The sequence below is a fragment of the Struthio camelus genome, chromosome 2 (genome assembly GCF_040807025.1).
Source record: "Struthio camelus isolate bStrCam1 chromosome 2, bStrCam1.hap1, whole genome shotgun sequence".
Taxonomy (NCBI): Eukaryota; Metazoa; Chordata; class Aves; order Struthioniformes; family Struthionidae; genus Struthio; species Struthio camelus.
In genome coordinates this window covers 129,796,486-129,814,698 of record NC_090943.1, presented here as the reverse complement: position 1 = coordinate 129,814,698, position 18,213 = coordinate 129,796,486, and the positions used below count along the sequence as shown (strand labels likewise).

At 36.4% G+C, this 18,213-nt stretch overlaps 1 protein-coding gene across 4 annotated transcripts in view; it reads left to right on the top strand.

The window, feature by feature from the left end:
- The window catches only part of KCNB2 (potassium voltage-gated channel subfamily B member 2), a 206,415-nt gene extending 194,334 nt beyond the window's left edge, over positions 1-12,081 (top strand). For all 4 annotated transcript variants that reach the window (XM_068932515.1, XM_068932517.1, XM_068932516.1 and 1 more), the window contains one exon: positions 793-12,081. In XM_068932515.1, the coding sequence (XP_068788616.1) occupies positions 793-2,961 (2,169 nt within the window). In that variant the 3' untranslated portion in view covers positions 2,962-12,081. The remainder of the gene's footprint in view (positions 1-792) is intronic.
- The last annotated feature ends 6,132 nt before the right edge of the window (positions 12,082-18,213 follow it).

The following is an 18,213-nucleotide window of genomic DNA, read 5'->3' as shown; positions in this document are numbered from 1 at the left end:
AGAACAATGTTTGTCATGTAATTGTGTCTCTGTGTTATACAGCTTTTTGCTATGCTATTATTTACATTCTGAAGCAGGTTAAAATGAGGAAGCAGTTAGTTTGATTGACAGAAGCTGCAAGCTCTACAGTTCAGTTCTGTGCCATGCTTAGTATGTGTTTACTTGTTCTTTGAATTTTGAAAGTATAATTATATTATTGAGTATATTAGAGAACTCAGGCATGCATTAGTTATTTCACAGTAATTTCAGTAAAGTGGAGAACCTTGCATACTTTATTTAAGCTTCAGGCCTTTTCACAGTGAAACCTGATATAACCAACTTTCGCAGTTTGGAAGGTAGTCATTGCTCTACAATAGTATTTCCTTTTGTCTGATTTTTCTTCTAGCTACAGGCCATTAAAAATTTCATCGTTTAGCCCTGCCTAGGTGTGCAGTGTTATTGCCTTCGTTCTCCTTTATCATCTTAGCAAACGCATTACTAAGATTGGCTTCTTTTTCTGTTGTGGGTAGCAGAAGCGTTAAAGGGATGCATAGCTCCCTAAATAGTACAGATTAACCACAGCATGTTTTCTGGTTGGTCTGTGTGGAGAATGAGTTGGTCCATGATCCACTTGGCAGGAGAAATAAACGCATCTTATTCTCCTGATAAAAAAGACTCACATCAGAAGCAGCACTGGTGGGGAGAGATACTTACCTGTTTGGGATACTTCAAAATATGAAAGGTGTCAAATACACTTGTATCAGCGTGCAGGACAGTTTTCTAATCAGAACACTGTTTTATTTTGTTTTACAGATTTTGGCCATCGTATCCATTCTGTTCATCGTACTGTCCACTATCGCTTTGTCTCTTAACACGCTGCCGGAGCTTCAAGAAATAGATGAATTTGGGCAGCCAAATGACAACCCTCAGCTAGCACATGTTGAAGCTGTGTGTATTGCTTGGTTTACCATGGAGTACCTTTTGCGTTTTCTATCCTCACCAAATAAGTGGAAGTTCTTCAAAGGCCCATTAAATGTTATTGATTTACTGGCTATTTTGCCATATTATGTCACCATTTTCCTCACAGAGTCCAATAAAAGTGTACTGCAGTTCCAAAACGTCAGACGTGTGGTTCAGATATTTCGTATTATGAGGATACTAAGGATTCTTAAACTCGCCAGACATTCAACAGGCCTTCAGTCTTTAGGTTTTACTCTCAGGAGGAGTTACAATGAATTGGGCTTATTGATATTATTTTTAGCCATGGGAATAATGATATTTTCAAGTCTCGTATTCTTTGCTGAAAAGGATGAGGATGCTACAAAATTTACCAGTATCCCTGCATCATTTTGGTGGGCAACAATCACTATGACTACTGTAGGATATGGCGACATTTATCCTAAGACTTTATTAGGTAAAATAGTTGGAGGACTGTGCTGTATTGCCGGAGTGCTGGTCATAGCTCTGCCCATACCAATTATTGTGAATAATTTCTCAGAGTTTTACAAGGAGCAGAAACGACAGGAGAAGGCAATTAAAAGGAGAGAAGCACTTGAGCGAGCTAAAAGAAATGGCAGCATTGTCTCCATGAACCTGAAAGATGCCTTTGCTCGCAGTATGGAAATGATTGATGTAGCAGTAGATTCAGGTAAGCCTGGAGAACCAGCCAATCCAAAGGAAACACCTGATGACAACCACCTGTCCCCAAGCCGGTGGAAATGGGCCAGAAGGACAATGTCTGAAACAAGTTCAAACAAGTCTTTTGAGAACAAATACCAAGAAGTTAGTCAACAAGACTCCCATGAGCAATTAAACAATGCCGCAGCATCCTCCAGCCCTCAGCACCTGAGTGCCCAAAAACTGGAGATGTTATATAATGAAATTACTAAAACTCAGTCTCAGCCTAATCTTAATGCTGATTACCAAGACCAGTCAGCAAAACCACCTGTGTATGAAGAAGAAATAGAAATGGAAGAAGTTACAGGTCAGAGAGATCAATTGCCAGCTGGACCTACAGACATAATAACAGACATGAGAAGCACATCTAGTATCGATAGTTTTGCCAGTTGTGCAACTGACTTCACAGAAACAGAGAGGTCTCCGCTTTCTCTGTTCCCTGGCTCTCATCACTTGCAAATGAGATTTCCGTCTGATTCTGTTAACCTAGAAGACAACCAAAGAGTAAAAAGTTCTCAGTTTATACCGTACACAAAGGATAAAATGTTTTCTCCAACTGATATCACCTTTGACTATAATCCAATTGACAGAGCTGTAATCAGTGATGGCAGTGGATCCCAAACTGTTTTACATGGTCACTTGCATTTTGACACTTCCATGGAAAGCCCCAAAAGTTCTCTGAAAGGTAGCAATCCATTAAAATCTAGATCCCTTAAAGTTAATTTTAAAGACAATAGAGGTAGTGCTCCACAAACTCCACCAAGCACCGCAAGGCCACTGCCCGTAACGGCAGGAGCAGACTTTACACAGTCCACCCCGCAGCACATCAGCACCATTCTTCTAGAAGAAAATTCACCCCAAGGTGAACGACCTTTACTTGGGGCTGATGCTTCAGTGCTTTGTCAGGGACCTTCTAAGAAATCATCCCCTCTGTTTCCCAAACAAAAAGTTTTCACTTTCCCTTCAAAAGAGAGGAGGAGCTTCACTGAAATAGACACTGGAGAAGAAGAAGAGTTTATGGAGTTACATGGTATAAAACATGAAAAGCAACAGGATATCAAGACAAATTGCTATGGAGATAAACACAGTGATGGCAGCCATTTAACAGAGGAGCCACAGGTCAGCTCTTCTTCACCCAAAAGCATGAGTCACAACTGTACGCAAGACATTTACCATGCTGTGGGTGAGGTAAAGAAAGACAGTAACCAAGAAGGTTACAAAATGGAAAACCATTTGTTTGCCCCAGAAATTCATTCAAATCCAGGAGAAACTGGTTACTGTCCCACACGTGAAACTAGCATGTGACTAGTTACAAAAGCAATAAAGATACTTTTTCTTAAACCACAGTTAGCAATGCCTATGAACTAAAATGTGGGAAGCCTCAAAAAACAAGTGCATAAAATGTTATTTTTGCATGGCATGAAGAGTTGTTTAGTTTAAATACTGTTTAATTTAAAAAGACTGCTTTTTGTAACAAATTTAAAAACTAGGAAAAAAATTACTCAAGAACAGTGAATAAAATAAAGAGAGCTCTATTAGGAGCCCATGTTCTGCAACATCTGACATTTTTGATCCTTTCACTTACGATTGTAGACAGATTTTGAACTCTTTTAACTTTTTTGTTGTCTTGGTTATAATGAATTTTAGAATTTGCACATGAAAGGATGAAATGTCAATGCATGCATTCATAATGATGTGAAACAAGGTGCTTTGAGCTTGCAAAATGCATATACTTGTAAATAGTTTGGGGTTGGGGGGAAAGCTACTGTTAACAAGGATTTATGGAAAAAGAGTTTCCTGGGACACAGGTACTTCCTTCACAGCGTGCTGCCTGGAGGTTTTGTACAGACTTATGTTGCAAAATTGCAACTTCTACTTAAAGCATCTCACTTATCTTGCTTTCTGTTAAAAAGCTCATGGGTTTATCTGTTAATTAAGGGACTACAGTACTTTCATTTATCTGTGCTGTAAATCATAGTAAGTTTTTTTTTTTTTTTGGATAACTTCACCTATTGCATTTGTCAGTTTAATTAATGATCCTGTGAGGAAAAGCAAAGATTTAATGACCAGAACTTGAAGCATTTGATATTTTTATAGAATACTGCCAACATTTCATAACTAAGAAAAAATGTTCCATTTTAAAATAAATAAAAAAACATAGAATTATTTCTGTGGCAATAAATAGTGCCAAATGGCTATATAGACATGTTCAAAAGTTCTCTCTCTCCTAATATATTTCTTTTAGCTTAAACATGAAAAGAAATATTCCCCACATTCTTTTTTCCTGTGACTTAACAATATTTGCTTCTACATGATCTTTGTGAATTTTTGATAACCCTCCTTCCCCTCTACCTATAAATCCCCTTTTCTTCACATGCAGTACCCATATGTCAATAGTGGTAGTGTTATTGTAGCCATTATGTGTAAGGACATAAAAGAGGCAAGCTTTTGTAAGGAGAGGTAATACCTTTTTTATGACAACTGATAGAGTTGGAAAAAAACAGACAGTCCTTTAGGCGAATAATAAGGCTTGCTCCAGGTCGTCAGCGCCCAGAAGCTTGTCTGTGTTTTTCATCTCAAACATTTGGACTGGTAGAAGGTATTACCTGACTCATCAACTTTGCCTCAACCCATATTCCAAGCTATTCCGAAAGCTGAGGCTGTTCCACCCTTATATTAGTGAAGGAAGAATACTCAAATATAGGGAAATGTCAATAGCTCCACAGACCCCTGCAAAAACATCTTCATCAGTTTCTCTGATACTCTCCAGCTACATATCAGCTCTGTGAAAGAAAGATGCTGAACTAAAGCCTTCAGGACAAAGTACCCATCTAACCATTGTCTGAACAAAGCTATTAATTTTTTATCCAGCCTGAATAGCTTGCTATGCTGCACTATAAAAAACTCCTATAAATCTTTGTAATGTTTTGACTTATAAAAGGTTTATCCAATTCATTAATCCCAAGCATAGGCAAAAGTAGCAAAGCATGCCCTATGAAATGGCCTTTCTTTTAGAAAAACAGAATATATATATATTTACTGTCCTCTGATTTCTGTCAAAACTGGATACTCCCTTACAACAGCTTCGTAAGAGCAGTAGTCTAGTCTCACAGCTAATGGCCAGAGGATCCAGTGGTTGAAAGGCTGATGAGGTGTTCAGAAATTCTAGTATCAATTGCCTGCTGCTGCACAGGCTTGTTGCCTGCAATTAGGCCTCCCAGTTCCCTATGCACAAAACCGAGAGAACGCTGCTTCCAGATCAGAACTGTTATAAGCGTGGTAAAGACTGCGAGACAACAATGACGGAAGCCTTAAAAACACTTTAGGCCAACATGTGTTTTATTACACTAGGTCTTTACTCTGCACAGTGAACCTAGGCTAATTTACACTTATGTGTCATTTTTCTGTCACTGAAATGAGTAAAAAATCAAGTGCATAATGCATTCGATGTAACAGAGCAGGTATTTTTATAGCAACATTTATAGCAACTTCTGCTTGAAATGGCAAAGCTGATTCCATAGACATTACTCAAGTCTGGCCCATAGAAAAGAGGCAAGTTTGAAAAGTCCCAAAACATGGATTCCAGTAGCTGGACCAAATAATGGTGCAAAGCAATCCCTTAATCTGAAAAAAAAGACTGTTTTCCGAGGGTAGATTTTTGTTACAAGATGACACTGAGGTGTTTCTTTAGTCATCTGAAACACTGGAAGCAGAAGGTTATTTCTTCAGAACAATGTCTGGTCATTAAGTCTCCAAAAAAAAAAAATTTTTTTGTCCTTAGTTGCAGTTCATTGCAACTTGTTGCTACATACGATTTTACCTATGGCATTCTGCTTAACATTTTTCAATCATATTATGTCTCACTGTTCCAAAACTTAGCTCTTGAATATTTTATAGTCATTAATCTTCTATACTGATTTTATTTTTTCTTGCTAGATATTTTCAGTGACTCAAACTAAATGCCAGTGAATTTTTATATGCCTAAAATGTTGGTCTGTATTTTCTATGTGCAGTTTTATGAAATCACACGGGCCTATTTGATCTGCCTTTACGTCCTAGTGAACTAATGAAGACCAAATAAAGTCCAAATGGGACCTGATCCTATATTCTGGATCCACAGAAAACTCCCATTGAAGATAACTGTGTTGTTCTGGCAAGACTGAGGTTTGTGTCCTACTATGTGGTGTCGCTCCCAGCGGACCCTTGCACTTTCTAAAAGCCCTCTCAGATCTGTGGCACTTCGTAGAAAGGGAGGAGTCCAGCCATAGGGAACTCATTGCAAGAGCAGAGGTTTGATTCTTAAAGCTCTCGAGCTAAATCAGTACTTCATGCAAACCTGATTCTGCTCCATTTAAAACACTGAAAATTCAGTAGTGGTAAAATCAAAACCTCAGTCCTTGAGCAGACCCATTCCTCCTGAAACCAGTGGGAATTTGCCAGAAAGCAGGACTGAATGAAAGGTAAATGAGGACAGCAAGACTTTCTCCCAGTAAAGCCAACAGGAGCTTTAACTGTATTAGTCAGGTAAGTGAAGACCAGACCCTTATTGAGTGCCCTATTTTAAATGATTTCAGAGAAGCATAGATATTTTGAAACTGTACAAGCAAAACAAATGCAATTCTTCTTATTAACAGATGCTGTAATTTTAGAAATCTTGCAGGCAAGAGGATCAAGCTTAAGGAGTGCTTTTGTTATAATTTGATGATTGATTTGTTACATAGTTTTAACTGTGCTGAATGGCAGGTTTGGGCATTTGATGTTTCCAGTCTTCACTGAATAGGATCCACTCCCGAGTGTCTAGCTCATGCATAACTTCTAACCAAAATATTTACATGAGTAGAGGTACAGGACTGGACCTAGCTTTTACTCCAGTATAGCATGCATAAGAAGTGCAGACCAGAATCACTTCATTCATCATGAATTTGAATTGCTATGTAGTAAATTATGCAAAACTGCCTGAATATATTTTTCTGTTTTTCTAAAATCTCAAAGCCATTTCAGACCCATTCACCCATTCACTACAGTAAGGGGATTTTTTGAGTTCTGGAGCCAGTTTCCCAAAGTTCTGGAATTTCAAAACAACTTAAGGAGTCTTAAGATGAAGTTACTCCCTTGTGCACCTGAGAGGAGTCTGACTCTTTGTATCACTGGAAAATGAAGATTGTTCAGGGAGATAACTTTGAAATTAAACAATCTATTTTTTATATTTTATACTAACTGAAGAATCCTGAATCAAAGTTTTAATTAATTTTCAGTGATGAAACCAAATGTACACATTTAAACGATTTTCACGTAGTAATCAGAAGAATTTTTGAGTGAATAGTCACATTAATCCAAATAGAGGGTGGGGGGAATAATGTATCGCACAAACTGCAAAGTAAGTACATACAGGAAAGCTGTTTACAGGGGGATCATATAATGTAAAGAATGTAACATGGAGTAGGAAGTTATTGCACTACAGAATTTATATAAAATACACTTTTTTAAATAAAAACACAAAAGGCCTTTTAATGCTTCATTGTCTACAACATAGGAGCCTCTGCGTGAATGCAGCAATCTAATGCACTGTGTCCTCACTTCAAAATTGGTCTCAAATTTCAAGCATTACTGATATTAAAGAGGTGTTATCTGATCCAACACTAGAGCAACTGACTTGAAGAGCTGTTTCTTTTTAATACAATATTTCATAACCAAAAGTGCATACAGAAGATTCTATTTTTGCCTATAACATACCTAGATCAAAATGACAATTGGTTTCTTGAGTCCTTTCATAATAGATAACGTCTGGCATCACATTTTTATTCTTTGCTCAGTTCTGTAAGTGAAGAACAACTACTTGTTTTAAAAGTAGGTCTCTTCCCGTACCTGCAGCTGCAGCTTGCTTCTATTTCTTTAGCTCTATCTGAAACAAGGTTTACCTTCAAACTAGACTCAGAATTATATTGAAAGAATACACGGAAAACATTATATCTTATATCTAGAAACAAACTAAATTAGACTTGAGAAATCCCTGAATACAAGAATCAGAATTCTTAAGAAAATGCCATGGAATATGGAGGGTAAAGCCTCTTGAACGCTCCGGTTTCCGTTCCCCTTAATTATTTAACTAACTCCTTCAATCCCGTCCTTTTAAACAGCAGTTCAGTACAAAGGTCTGTTGTTTTTTTTCAGGTGCTTTTGCTAACGTAGTCAGTTGGAGGTTAACCAGGTAAAAATGTCCAAGGCCTAACAGATGTTTCTTTTCATTCATGCAATTTTGGGATCATTTGGATGGAAAATAAAATTTATTATTTTGATCATGTAAAAAACAGTTTAAAAGCAAAAAATTTAAGAAATATCTTTTTTCATAGCAGCCAGCCCAGATTCTGCAGGAAATGCAAATGCAGCAAAGGGGGAAGAAAGGCAGAAAAACTGTAAGTAAACAAGGCACTACATATATATATATATATATACACACTATATAAACTAGAGATATAATAAAATCTGTATAATATAGCCCTTGTTCACACTTAATGAGGCAAAAATACCAGTTGCAAAGATTTAATTCCTGCCACATTGCATTTGCTTTTTCCAAAGATCCAACAGATCTCTCCAGAGATTTTCAGTGATGTCACTACCCACTTGTCTGCTACAGGAGCATCTGATGTGTTATTGTTCTCCAGAATGCTTTCCTGAAAAACAGGATACTGTGTGCTCTCATCATTGTTGATCTTTGGATCTGTTCCCTTTGCCCTCCAAAACACCAACCTTCTCTGCCACTTGGGAGCAGTTAGAAGGCAACCCACCAAACCAGATGATAGAGATGTCTTGTTTATCAGGGAAGTATTACGGTAGCCTGGTGCAAAAGGCCAGATAGATACTAGCTCTGGGACTCTTGACTTTCGAGCTAAGGAACTAGAAAAACTGAGAGTCATTTCTTTGTTATTGTTGTAGCCATATCATCTCACAACTTCACAAGCTTTCTGATTTTGAAATGCTCTGACTCCTCCAGTGTCTCTATCATCCTGTAAGGTGTTTCAGTGCATTTGTTCAGTGTTTTTGCAAGAGCTTTGTTAAAAGCAATTTCTAATTGACTGTTAAATGCTACTGAGAGGGCCATCAGTATAAGTATGCATGTTTGTCTCTTGTCCAATAAGTTCTTCTATAGCAGTACCCAGTTGAAACTCTAGCTGAAATGCTTTCATATTCTGGGAGCCAAATCTTTCCCAGCTGCTCTATCAGTTTCCTTAATGAAGAAAGGTTACATGACTGGCGGGCATTGATGATATTTTTTTATATCAGGTGATGGCTTGTTGTTCAGCAATTACATACCATATAGCATCTACAGATGCAGAAACATAACTTGTCTTTGTACTTCTGCGGCAGGTTTAAATAATACTGTTTGGAAACGTGTTACGATATTTAAGCAATATTACCTCTTAGCTGCAATTGAGATTTCTTCCAAATCAGCAGGGGTACCCTATTTATAGACCTACATTTTTATTGATTGCTATTTAACTCTCCTTTGTGATGTCTAACACAGATCCAGATGGATCCCATTGTGGAATTAGGAAGTAGCAGGAGTAGTATTGTTCTTTTTAGTTAAAAGTAGCTAAAGAACATGATATTAGCTAACATTTAATCCAAAAGATAAGATTATCCTAATTAAACCTATGAACCAAACAGAATGGTGACATGTCCTCACATTGGATATTGACTGTGCTTAATATAAACCTTGACCCTAAGAGCAGTCTGGGTAATTAATTTCATATAGGTTAAATTTTGGCCTCAAATTAACATTTAAATCCATTTTTAACTTTAGCAGGAATAAAGCACTCTTACTAGAAGATAAACTTTGCTATTTAAGAAAACTTAAAAGCTGTCTTATGTTATATTATCTTTCAAATTTATTGTACCAAAGGGAACCCGAAGTACTTTCATGAAATATTTCCTAGTGAGGGACTATCAGTATTGCAGCAAAAGCAATTAATTGTCAAAGTGGTTGGACTGTTCAAACATCTGTATCTATATGTTTCTAAATCTGGAAGTCTATGGCTATGTCTACACTGGCATCTTAGCAGAAATCAGGAGAGCTCTTTTGAAGTGAATCTCTCAAGTCATCCCCACTTCCTGTGCTTTGGTTCACACCACAGAGCAATCCTGGGCTATGCAAACTAGATTAATTTTGGAAGAAACTAGACTAGAAGACTTGTTCCATGAAGGTACCTCATGTGCTGCAACCAGTACTGAGCACTCAGGGCTTGGGACCAGACAAAACAAAACAGTACCTGAAACATACAGTGTAAATGTCACGTCCTCAGCACAAACTCTTTTCCTCAGTAAATCCGCTTTTATTGTGCTATACTACTTGCTAATGTCTAATGTAGACATAGCCTATCTCTACCACAGCTATTACTTCCAGTACATCTAGTCCTGAATTGTGCTATTGGAAAGAACAACATACGTCCATTTATAGAGATGAAATTGTTTCCAGTCTATTATCCAACTTAGTCCAGGTGAAATCAGCTAAATGAGAAGCTCTTGATAATCCTTGGATAGCTGCGGTTTGCAATTTGGGCCTCATTCTTGAGTATTTCATATTAGTATAGTCAATTTACTCTAAAGTTGGTGTTACATTTGATTAAGACTTTGCAGACAGCTCTAATTCCAGTCTCATTCCAAAATCATTAAATCAGTGGAGTGATTAAACTGACTGCAAGTAGTTCTATTTCACTCAACAAAGTGACTCTTAACTCATACCGGTATGAATAAGAGCAAACATTGGTGCACATGGCTAAGCAGTAATGGAGGATCAGTGTCCTGGGTTGAATATTTTTTGCCCATCTACGATTTTTCCATTTGGATCATCTGGTGAAACAAATTTAAATTGGGGAGGTAGGGAATTTTTGATCTTTATGTGCTTAGTTGCTCTGATCTCTAGGAAAATCTTGTAAAAAGTAATGCAAAGAAAACCCAAAAGCCTATTCCTTGTTTTACTTTTCTAATAATTGCAAGGCGAGGAACAAATGTTTTATACGGACATTTTGGCTCTAAGTTTTGCTCAGATAGCATCTCTCAGTGGAAGTTCAGACTATGAAACATTTATGCCTGTTCTTGAAGTCCTTAAGCAGAAAGCCAATGAGAATTCTGCCTGCATAAAACTGAAGGATGGAGCAATATAGTATAGCTTTAGGCAAAAAGAACAGTTTCTAACACACATTGCAAAACGAAATAAAAAAAAATAGTAGTTGGGGACAATCATGGGCACTTCTGCTAGGATGCAGAGTTCTGGATTTATACCTCTAAATTTACAAAGAGTTATGCAGAGTTTTAGCTATGTAACTCTTTCAAAAGATAAAAGGTAGCCATGCTGATAAACTGAAACATGGGGGGGGATTAGCGTACAAAGAACCTGAGAGTTGACTACATAGCCTGTTGCTTTACTATCACTGTAAATATCAACTAAAAATATGTACTAATTCATAAGTTATTACTGTGTTAGTTTCATAGGTGCAGTAGCATGACTATTATTAGTTCTATTGAGTTTAATGAACTTTACTTTGTATTCCTCTGTGAATGCTCTGAATGCTGCAAGAAAAAAAGCACAACAGTATTTTTTCAAGTTCTCTTGGCGCAATAGCAGTGTCTTCACTATTGTTCAATTTTACAGAATTCGCAGCATTTCATCATAAAATGCTATGTAAACAACATATCTTTCTTTAAAAGAACTGTCACTAGGAGATACAAGGATATGTGATAAGTCTTGTCTAATGTCATTCATCTGCCTTTACAAAATGCCCCAGACATTTTGTGGGAGAATATGCTGCTTTTGCTTCATACGTTGTTTGTATTTGGGGGTGGGGTAGGGAAATATAGGGCATTTTGCAATGGTAATTGCATCAAACATGCTTTGTTTCATTATTATTGTATCTGTTAGAAACATTTTGATTTAATTTCTTTCTGTAGGTAAGACTGTTTGACAATAGCTTTATTTTTCAGCTAACCATCTTATCCCATTAGAATAATAATGTCTCACATTTAATGGTATTTGTATCAATGTCTCCATATCAGCTGCATTTTAACTTCATAAAAAAAAAAAAAGAAAAGTGATTATTATTTCTCATTATACTAGATTTTGCTGATCAACTAAATATTTCTGCACCAATCAACATATTAATATGCATGTTGTAGTCTGTACAGTTGTTCAACATCAAAATACCTGTTTAATTTATGTCAAATGTCTGTAAAATAAATGCATTGTTCTCCATTTCAGTCTGATAGAATAAGCAGAATAGTAAATAAATGTGTAAATGAATCATCTGTGTCTCATTTCAGTTCTCTGCATGAAACCACTTTACATTGAACATTGCATATATACCAACAAATAATCCATAGTGTCTCTGGATTTCATTATTTGACAATATTATACAGGGATCTCTGGCAGACAGTGTGTAAAGAAATAAATTATATGGCTATGCAAATAAAGTCAGAATCCATTACTTCTCTAAAAAAGAAATACAGTGCTTCAAGCCTGTTGTTCTCTCTGTGTAACTACTACTCACACTGCCATAGATACAAGACTTCAAATCACTTTACAAGGGTGAGTAAATACTATTGCAGATGGAAAGCAGAAGCATGGAAATATTTAACAACTTTTTTGAATATTCAAGCTGAGGTCCATCAGACTAAAATTTAGGAGTGGTGAATACACCGAACTGGTTCAGCTTGCCAGTAAGCAACAACCCAGCTCAGGCCTCAGGAATTTTTGCATAAGGTAGAACAATTTTTTTATAGCCCAAAACCTATAAGAGAAAGCAGGTGTAAGTTGTGCTGGGAATATTTTTTCCTTCCAGATGAGTCATGGAAATAACTAATCTTTTTTATATGCCAAGTTTTGCTGCAAATGTAGCAATAATAGAGCATCTGTATGGTTCAGAAAATAAGGAATATAATTTTTTCAACTTCAAAATAGAAAGCTATTTTTTAATTTCTACATCTGAACAGTAATACAATGAAATAAGAATGCAGGACCAAATACTGCCCTTTGGTGAGCATGTTGATTACAGTTATTATGAGACAGCTTAGACACACGGTTTAGGTTCACAACCCCATTGTGCTATACATATATCAAGGTGCAGTTTATTGCACTGCAGAACTTTTTCCTTTTCAGTTTTTAATCTATGGGTTCCTTCTCAATACGTGTAACACTGCTCATAAATCCAAATTTGTTCCATCCTCTATTTTTCCTTAAATATTTTCCAACCTCTTCTTTCCTTAAAAGCAAAACCCACATCCCTCTCTATTTTTTCTCCCATTCTCTTCTTCTTGAGATTGATCTGCATCATTGCATTTGAAGTAGAGAATTTGTGTTTTATATACTATTCAATATATAGGCTGTCTGCAGCCCCCACATCCATCCACAGTACCTGAAAGCATCTCCAAAAATACAGGTCTAAGTGCATATTCTGGTTGCCTTCTGATTCTACTCTGGAGCAAGACCTGGGTCTTGTGTAAGCTATTTGACACCCCCCCCCCCCAAATTTTGATTACAAAGAAAAGCTGAGCCACACAGGAGAAATGCAGGAGGAGCATTTTCTCATAATTGCTGAGTTTAGACAAGCAAGGAAACAGGATATACCAACACAGTAGTTCAGACAAAGCTAAACATCTCTTAGATCAAGCAGGGAGTTTAAGAGAACTTTCCATTCCGGCTGGTTCACCTTTTTCCATCTCCTCCTTCCTCTCTTTTCTTTCTTTTGAAATTAATTTTAAAAGAATGTCTAGCACACTAAAAAGTTGTTGCTTATGTCCATATTAACACTGATGGATATTCATTGCATCTCATCCCAACTCCACAGCAGCCTAAGAAAGCAATAGACTTGATGCAAGCAAGAAAAGACAAGGCAAGTTCAGAAGTCCACTGTTCTGCTAATGTAATTTGACCTGTGGCTGAACACAAATACTGCTAGAAAGCAGGCAGACTATTTTACACTAAGCTGCAAATGTGCTGTGAGGTAGGATTAGGTCCTAAAGGAAGAAGTATTCTTAGCAGCCACAGACTAGAGCAGGTCATAGAGATCGCACTGGCAAAGTACTGAGGTTCCAGTAGGTTATGGTAAAAGTATCCCTCCCTAATCTATTCAGCAGAGAAACTTGAAGCTATCCTAACGAGGAAAGAAAAAAAACCCTAAATGGTCAGGATATCATTACATTAAACCTTCATGTACTGCCCAAGCTTCATCATGAGGTCCCCACTATCTATGGCTGACTCTTTGAATGCAAATTTTCATTGTGTAGAAAAAAATAAAAGTCTAGCAAAATCTGTTCTGATCTTTTTAGGGACCATGTTCATTCTTCTATCTCAAAGAAAGATAGAAATGAAAAAATAGACTATATTGTACTGTGCAGTGGACTGAGGTTTTTTCAAAGGTTTCAGAGTATCTCACAGATCACAAGCCTCAATTGCCTGCATATGCAAGTGATGAAACTGTCCACAAAAAACTTCATTACTTTTCTGTAGTCTCAGCGAGCCAGTTTCTAGGTCAGATGAAAACCCAGGTCCTCTAACATGAATTGACATAATTTACTATCTGAACTGTGGCTTTCTTCAAATGAAATATCAGCCTCTAATGGATTTATTCAAGAATGGCCATTAATAGAGCCAACTTATTTTTGGACTGTAAGCCAATACATTTTCCCCCAGTAAAATAGCTCAAATTTACCTTTCGTTAGTACTTAGGAGTTTTTATTCAAGCACTGTAATATCAGCAGAATTAATCTATGGGAACTACAGAATCCATGACTGAAATTATATTCATAAATAGATACCAAATTTTCAATTCAGTTGCATGGAAGCAAGCAGCTATCTTTCACTGTTTCAGCACCATTTTCTTCTCTGTCCTGCAGTAAAATGATACCAGGATTACAAAACATAAAGTTACTTTCTTTTTGTCAGTTCACGATGAAGACGCTAACCAAAATTGTAACTCCATCTTGCAAGAAGCACAGAGTTTTTACCTCATATTTTCTTTCTGTGTTAGAGCAAAAAATGGAAACTTTGACATTGTCACTAAAAGCCCATAGATCTGTCAGGCATTAAAGACTATCCTCAATTAATGCCCTTCATTCAAGGGCTAACCTGGCTATTAGCTGGGGTTGGAAAGGACTGAGCTTATTCCTTTGCCCTCATCCACATGGATTACATAAAGGGAGATGGCCCTCACTTTAGGTCCCATAACTGGTCTGCAGCATGGGGCCTCAACCAGATGGAAGCAAAGCCTGACCTTTAGCACAGACTCGATTTTGGGCATTTTCTAATACTTGATTTTAAAAACAAAATAAAATAAACCCTGCTCAGTTCTCCCAAAGCCATCAGCTGTTGATATTCAACATTATACAAGAGGCTCTGATCAACCTGAAATCTAATTATAACTAGCTATCACCTATGAAAGCTATAGCTGCCCTGTCTACACTAGGATTTTTCATACTTTGTCCTCATGTTAATAAAATCCTACTGCTGAACAAGGTACGATGAGCCAATGAAATTTGAGAGCCTGCTCTAATGGAAGTTTTCAGTACCTAAAGGATTCAAAGTTGAACTCTACATTTACAAAATTCCTTCCTTTCAGCTTTTTGAAAAAAAAAAAAAAATTAAGAAAAAGTACTGCACAAATAAGAAAGTTACATAGTCCCTGTGGAAAAAAGAAAGTGGATTATTGACTTAGATACTCAAAGTTACTGATGCTTAACAGGGTGAAAATATACACTATTAAACTCATGATGAGAAATCCAGTCCGCAGTTTTGTTAGCCAACAACATCAGAGAGCCTAGAGGAAACAAGAATTAACTCAGAGCTGCAAACTTACCTTAAAATTACAAGCTGACTTGTCTTCATGAGGATTTTATCTCATATGAGTTACTATAGGTGAACCAAGATGTAGTAAAACACATTTTTTTCCTCCTAATGAAAATATAACCACAGGGAGCACTGTTAGAGAGACAAAAATATATGTTAATCACAATTGTGCCTTCAAATACCTTAATCTTAATGTGCCTTAATGTGCCTGTATCTTAAAAACACTTAGTCGCGTTGAACTACTACAACTATAAAAATCTTTTTTGCAGAAAGTAAAGACAAAACAAACATCAACATGGACAAAAGGAATACATTTTAAAATTAAAATAAATATGCATGATTAATTTTATTATTTCCTACTCTTCTTCCTCATGCTTTCTACAGATTATCATCCTTCCCACACTGGAAATCAGCACAGCAACAATTTACTGTTAATCTCTATTAAGCAACCATTTAGGCATTCTTACTGCATAACATTCATGTTGAGTTATGTTACCATTCACTGTCTTTTAAAACCATTGCTAAAACCATTGCTTTACTTCCCAAATGAAACCTATCAATTTTTATGATTTGTTCTCTTACGCTATTGTTTTCAAATGGTATACAATCTGCAGTTTTTCCTCATAAACTTTTCCTATCTTAACTTGTTTCAACTCGATAGCAAGAGGTGAGCTGTAAAATATGAAGTATTAGTACAGTATCCATATCCATACTATAAAAGCTAAAAAAGCCTTTTAAGTGATTATTACACCTTAAATAGAAATCAATCAATATTTGTGACAGCCTGATACATTAAATTCTCAGCTGTTTTACCTGGCAACTAACAGCTAAAGCAAACTCAACTATTAGTGAAGTTCTCACTTAGTGGATAAGCTCAGTGAACGCAAATAACGATGTCAGGATCATTTCTATGCCATTGGAATCCTACTATTTTCAGGGGTGATACCTCTGAATTTCATTCCAGCAGGAATATTTTCACATGTGTGTAGTTCAGCTCAGGGTAAGTATTTTTGCTTACAAACACTGGCTGTAAGTACCCAACTCCCACCAATTTGTTTAAGATTTCTGGCTACTCGGGCAATCTAGGAATCCAACAACTGACCAGATCAATATTTAAAACCTAAAAATTTTAGACATTTACCCTGTCCATCTACCTAACCCAAAACACACCGGTTACTCTAAAAACTTGGTCTAGACTCCCTCAAATGGCTGATCTGAACTACTGTTTCCATGAATGGAGTCTCAAACCTGGATGCACTCTATGTAGGCTGGCTTTACACCTGCTTTCCAAGAGTGCTGCAGAGCTATTGAAATGTCCACAGAGAATTCTGTTTCCATCCAAACTAACACTGCTACTGGTGTAATAAACTGTATTAATAATATTTTAATAACACAAGAATAGTCAATAATTCAAAATTCTGTTGCAAACACATAACTGACATCAACATATCTAAACTTAGGTCACAAACAAACTCACCTTCTCTGCTCAGCATTCTGAAAGCCCAGTCTTTCTCCCAGTCTGCTAAAAACATACATATAATGTTCATCTAATCAGTAGAACTAAAGAATCATATTTCCAAAACTTTTATTTTCACAGTAGGAATAATTTCAAACCTATTAGTCCCTAGTTCCTGGCACACTAAGCAAAATAAATAAATAAATAGATAGATAAATTGATAGATAAATAAATAAATAGATGAATGAATAAATTTATTCTGAATTCTAAGGCAGTCACAATTTCTGACTTGTAAACAAGCTGTTTCCAGAAGTTCCTAACAATAATTACTTGGAAATATACTTATGTAAACTGAAATAGTGTATCTCAAGGATAATTCCATGGAAAACATTCCTAAATGTCAGTCAGTACTTAGTATACCCCAGAGATTAGTATCTAGTCAGTAACTCTGGGATTCATTCTGCATATCTTTCTGAGGAAATCTTCATTTACATAAAATGCAATACATAAAGATCATTTGAACGAGTACATACCATGAATTTGTTTAACAGATTTAAGTGCCTGGCCAAGGAGAATCTTAGCCAAGGAGAATTCTATTCCACTTTATCAGGTGTTTGGCATAAGGACTATAAGGGCATGTGCCAAGTTAAAATAAGAGACAGTTAGTAAAGTCCTAAAACGTGAGAAGTATTTGTTTCTGGTAACAAGATGGACTACTGCCAGTGCTATACAGCATGATAAATTAGCATTTTTCTTGATAATATGAGCTTCACACACCATGATGAAACCATTGGTTTCACACTCACTAATGGAACTGTACTAGTGGACATGGCTGGTGGGGGACAGTTAGCAACACTGTCTTTTACTCCATTTGACTCTCCAATGTAGCTTTTCAGCTGAGATATCATAAAACACTATGAATTCCTTTTGTGCATGTGTATTAAGCTCAGCAAAGGGGATGAGACCTTGCTGAGTTCATTACATTGAATACCCTAATATGTTTGTCTCTAATACTGCATTATATTAAGTGAGAATAATGCAATTTTTATTCTTTCATACATATATGAGCTTAATGATCCATTAAGATGTCTATTATTTAAAGTATACAAAGAGGAGATCTATGTTGAATCTTCAGATATCCTCTAAATATCTTAAAAGTGCTAATAGTACTCACAACATGGAAAACCTAGGCTTCCATTTGTTTTCATGCAATCGATTATATATATATTTATTTATTTATATATATATATATATGTATGTATATTTA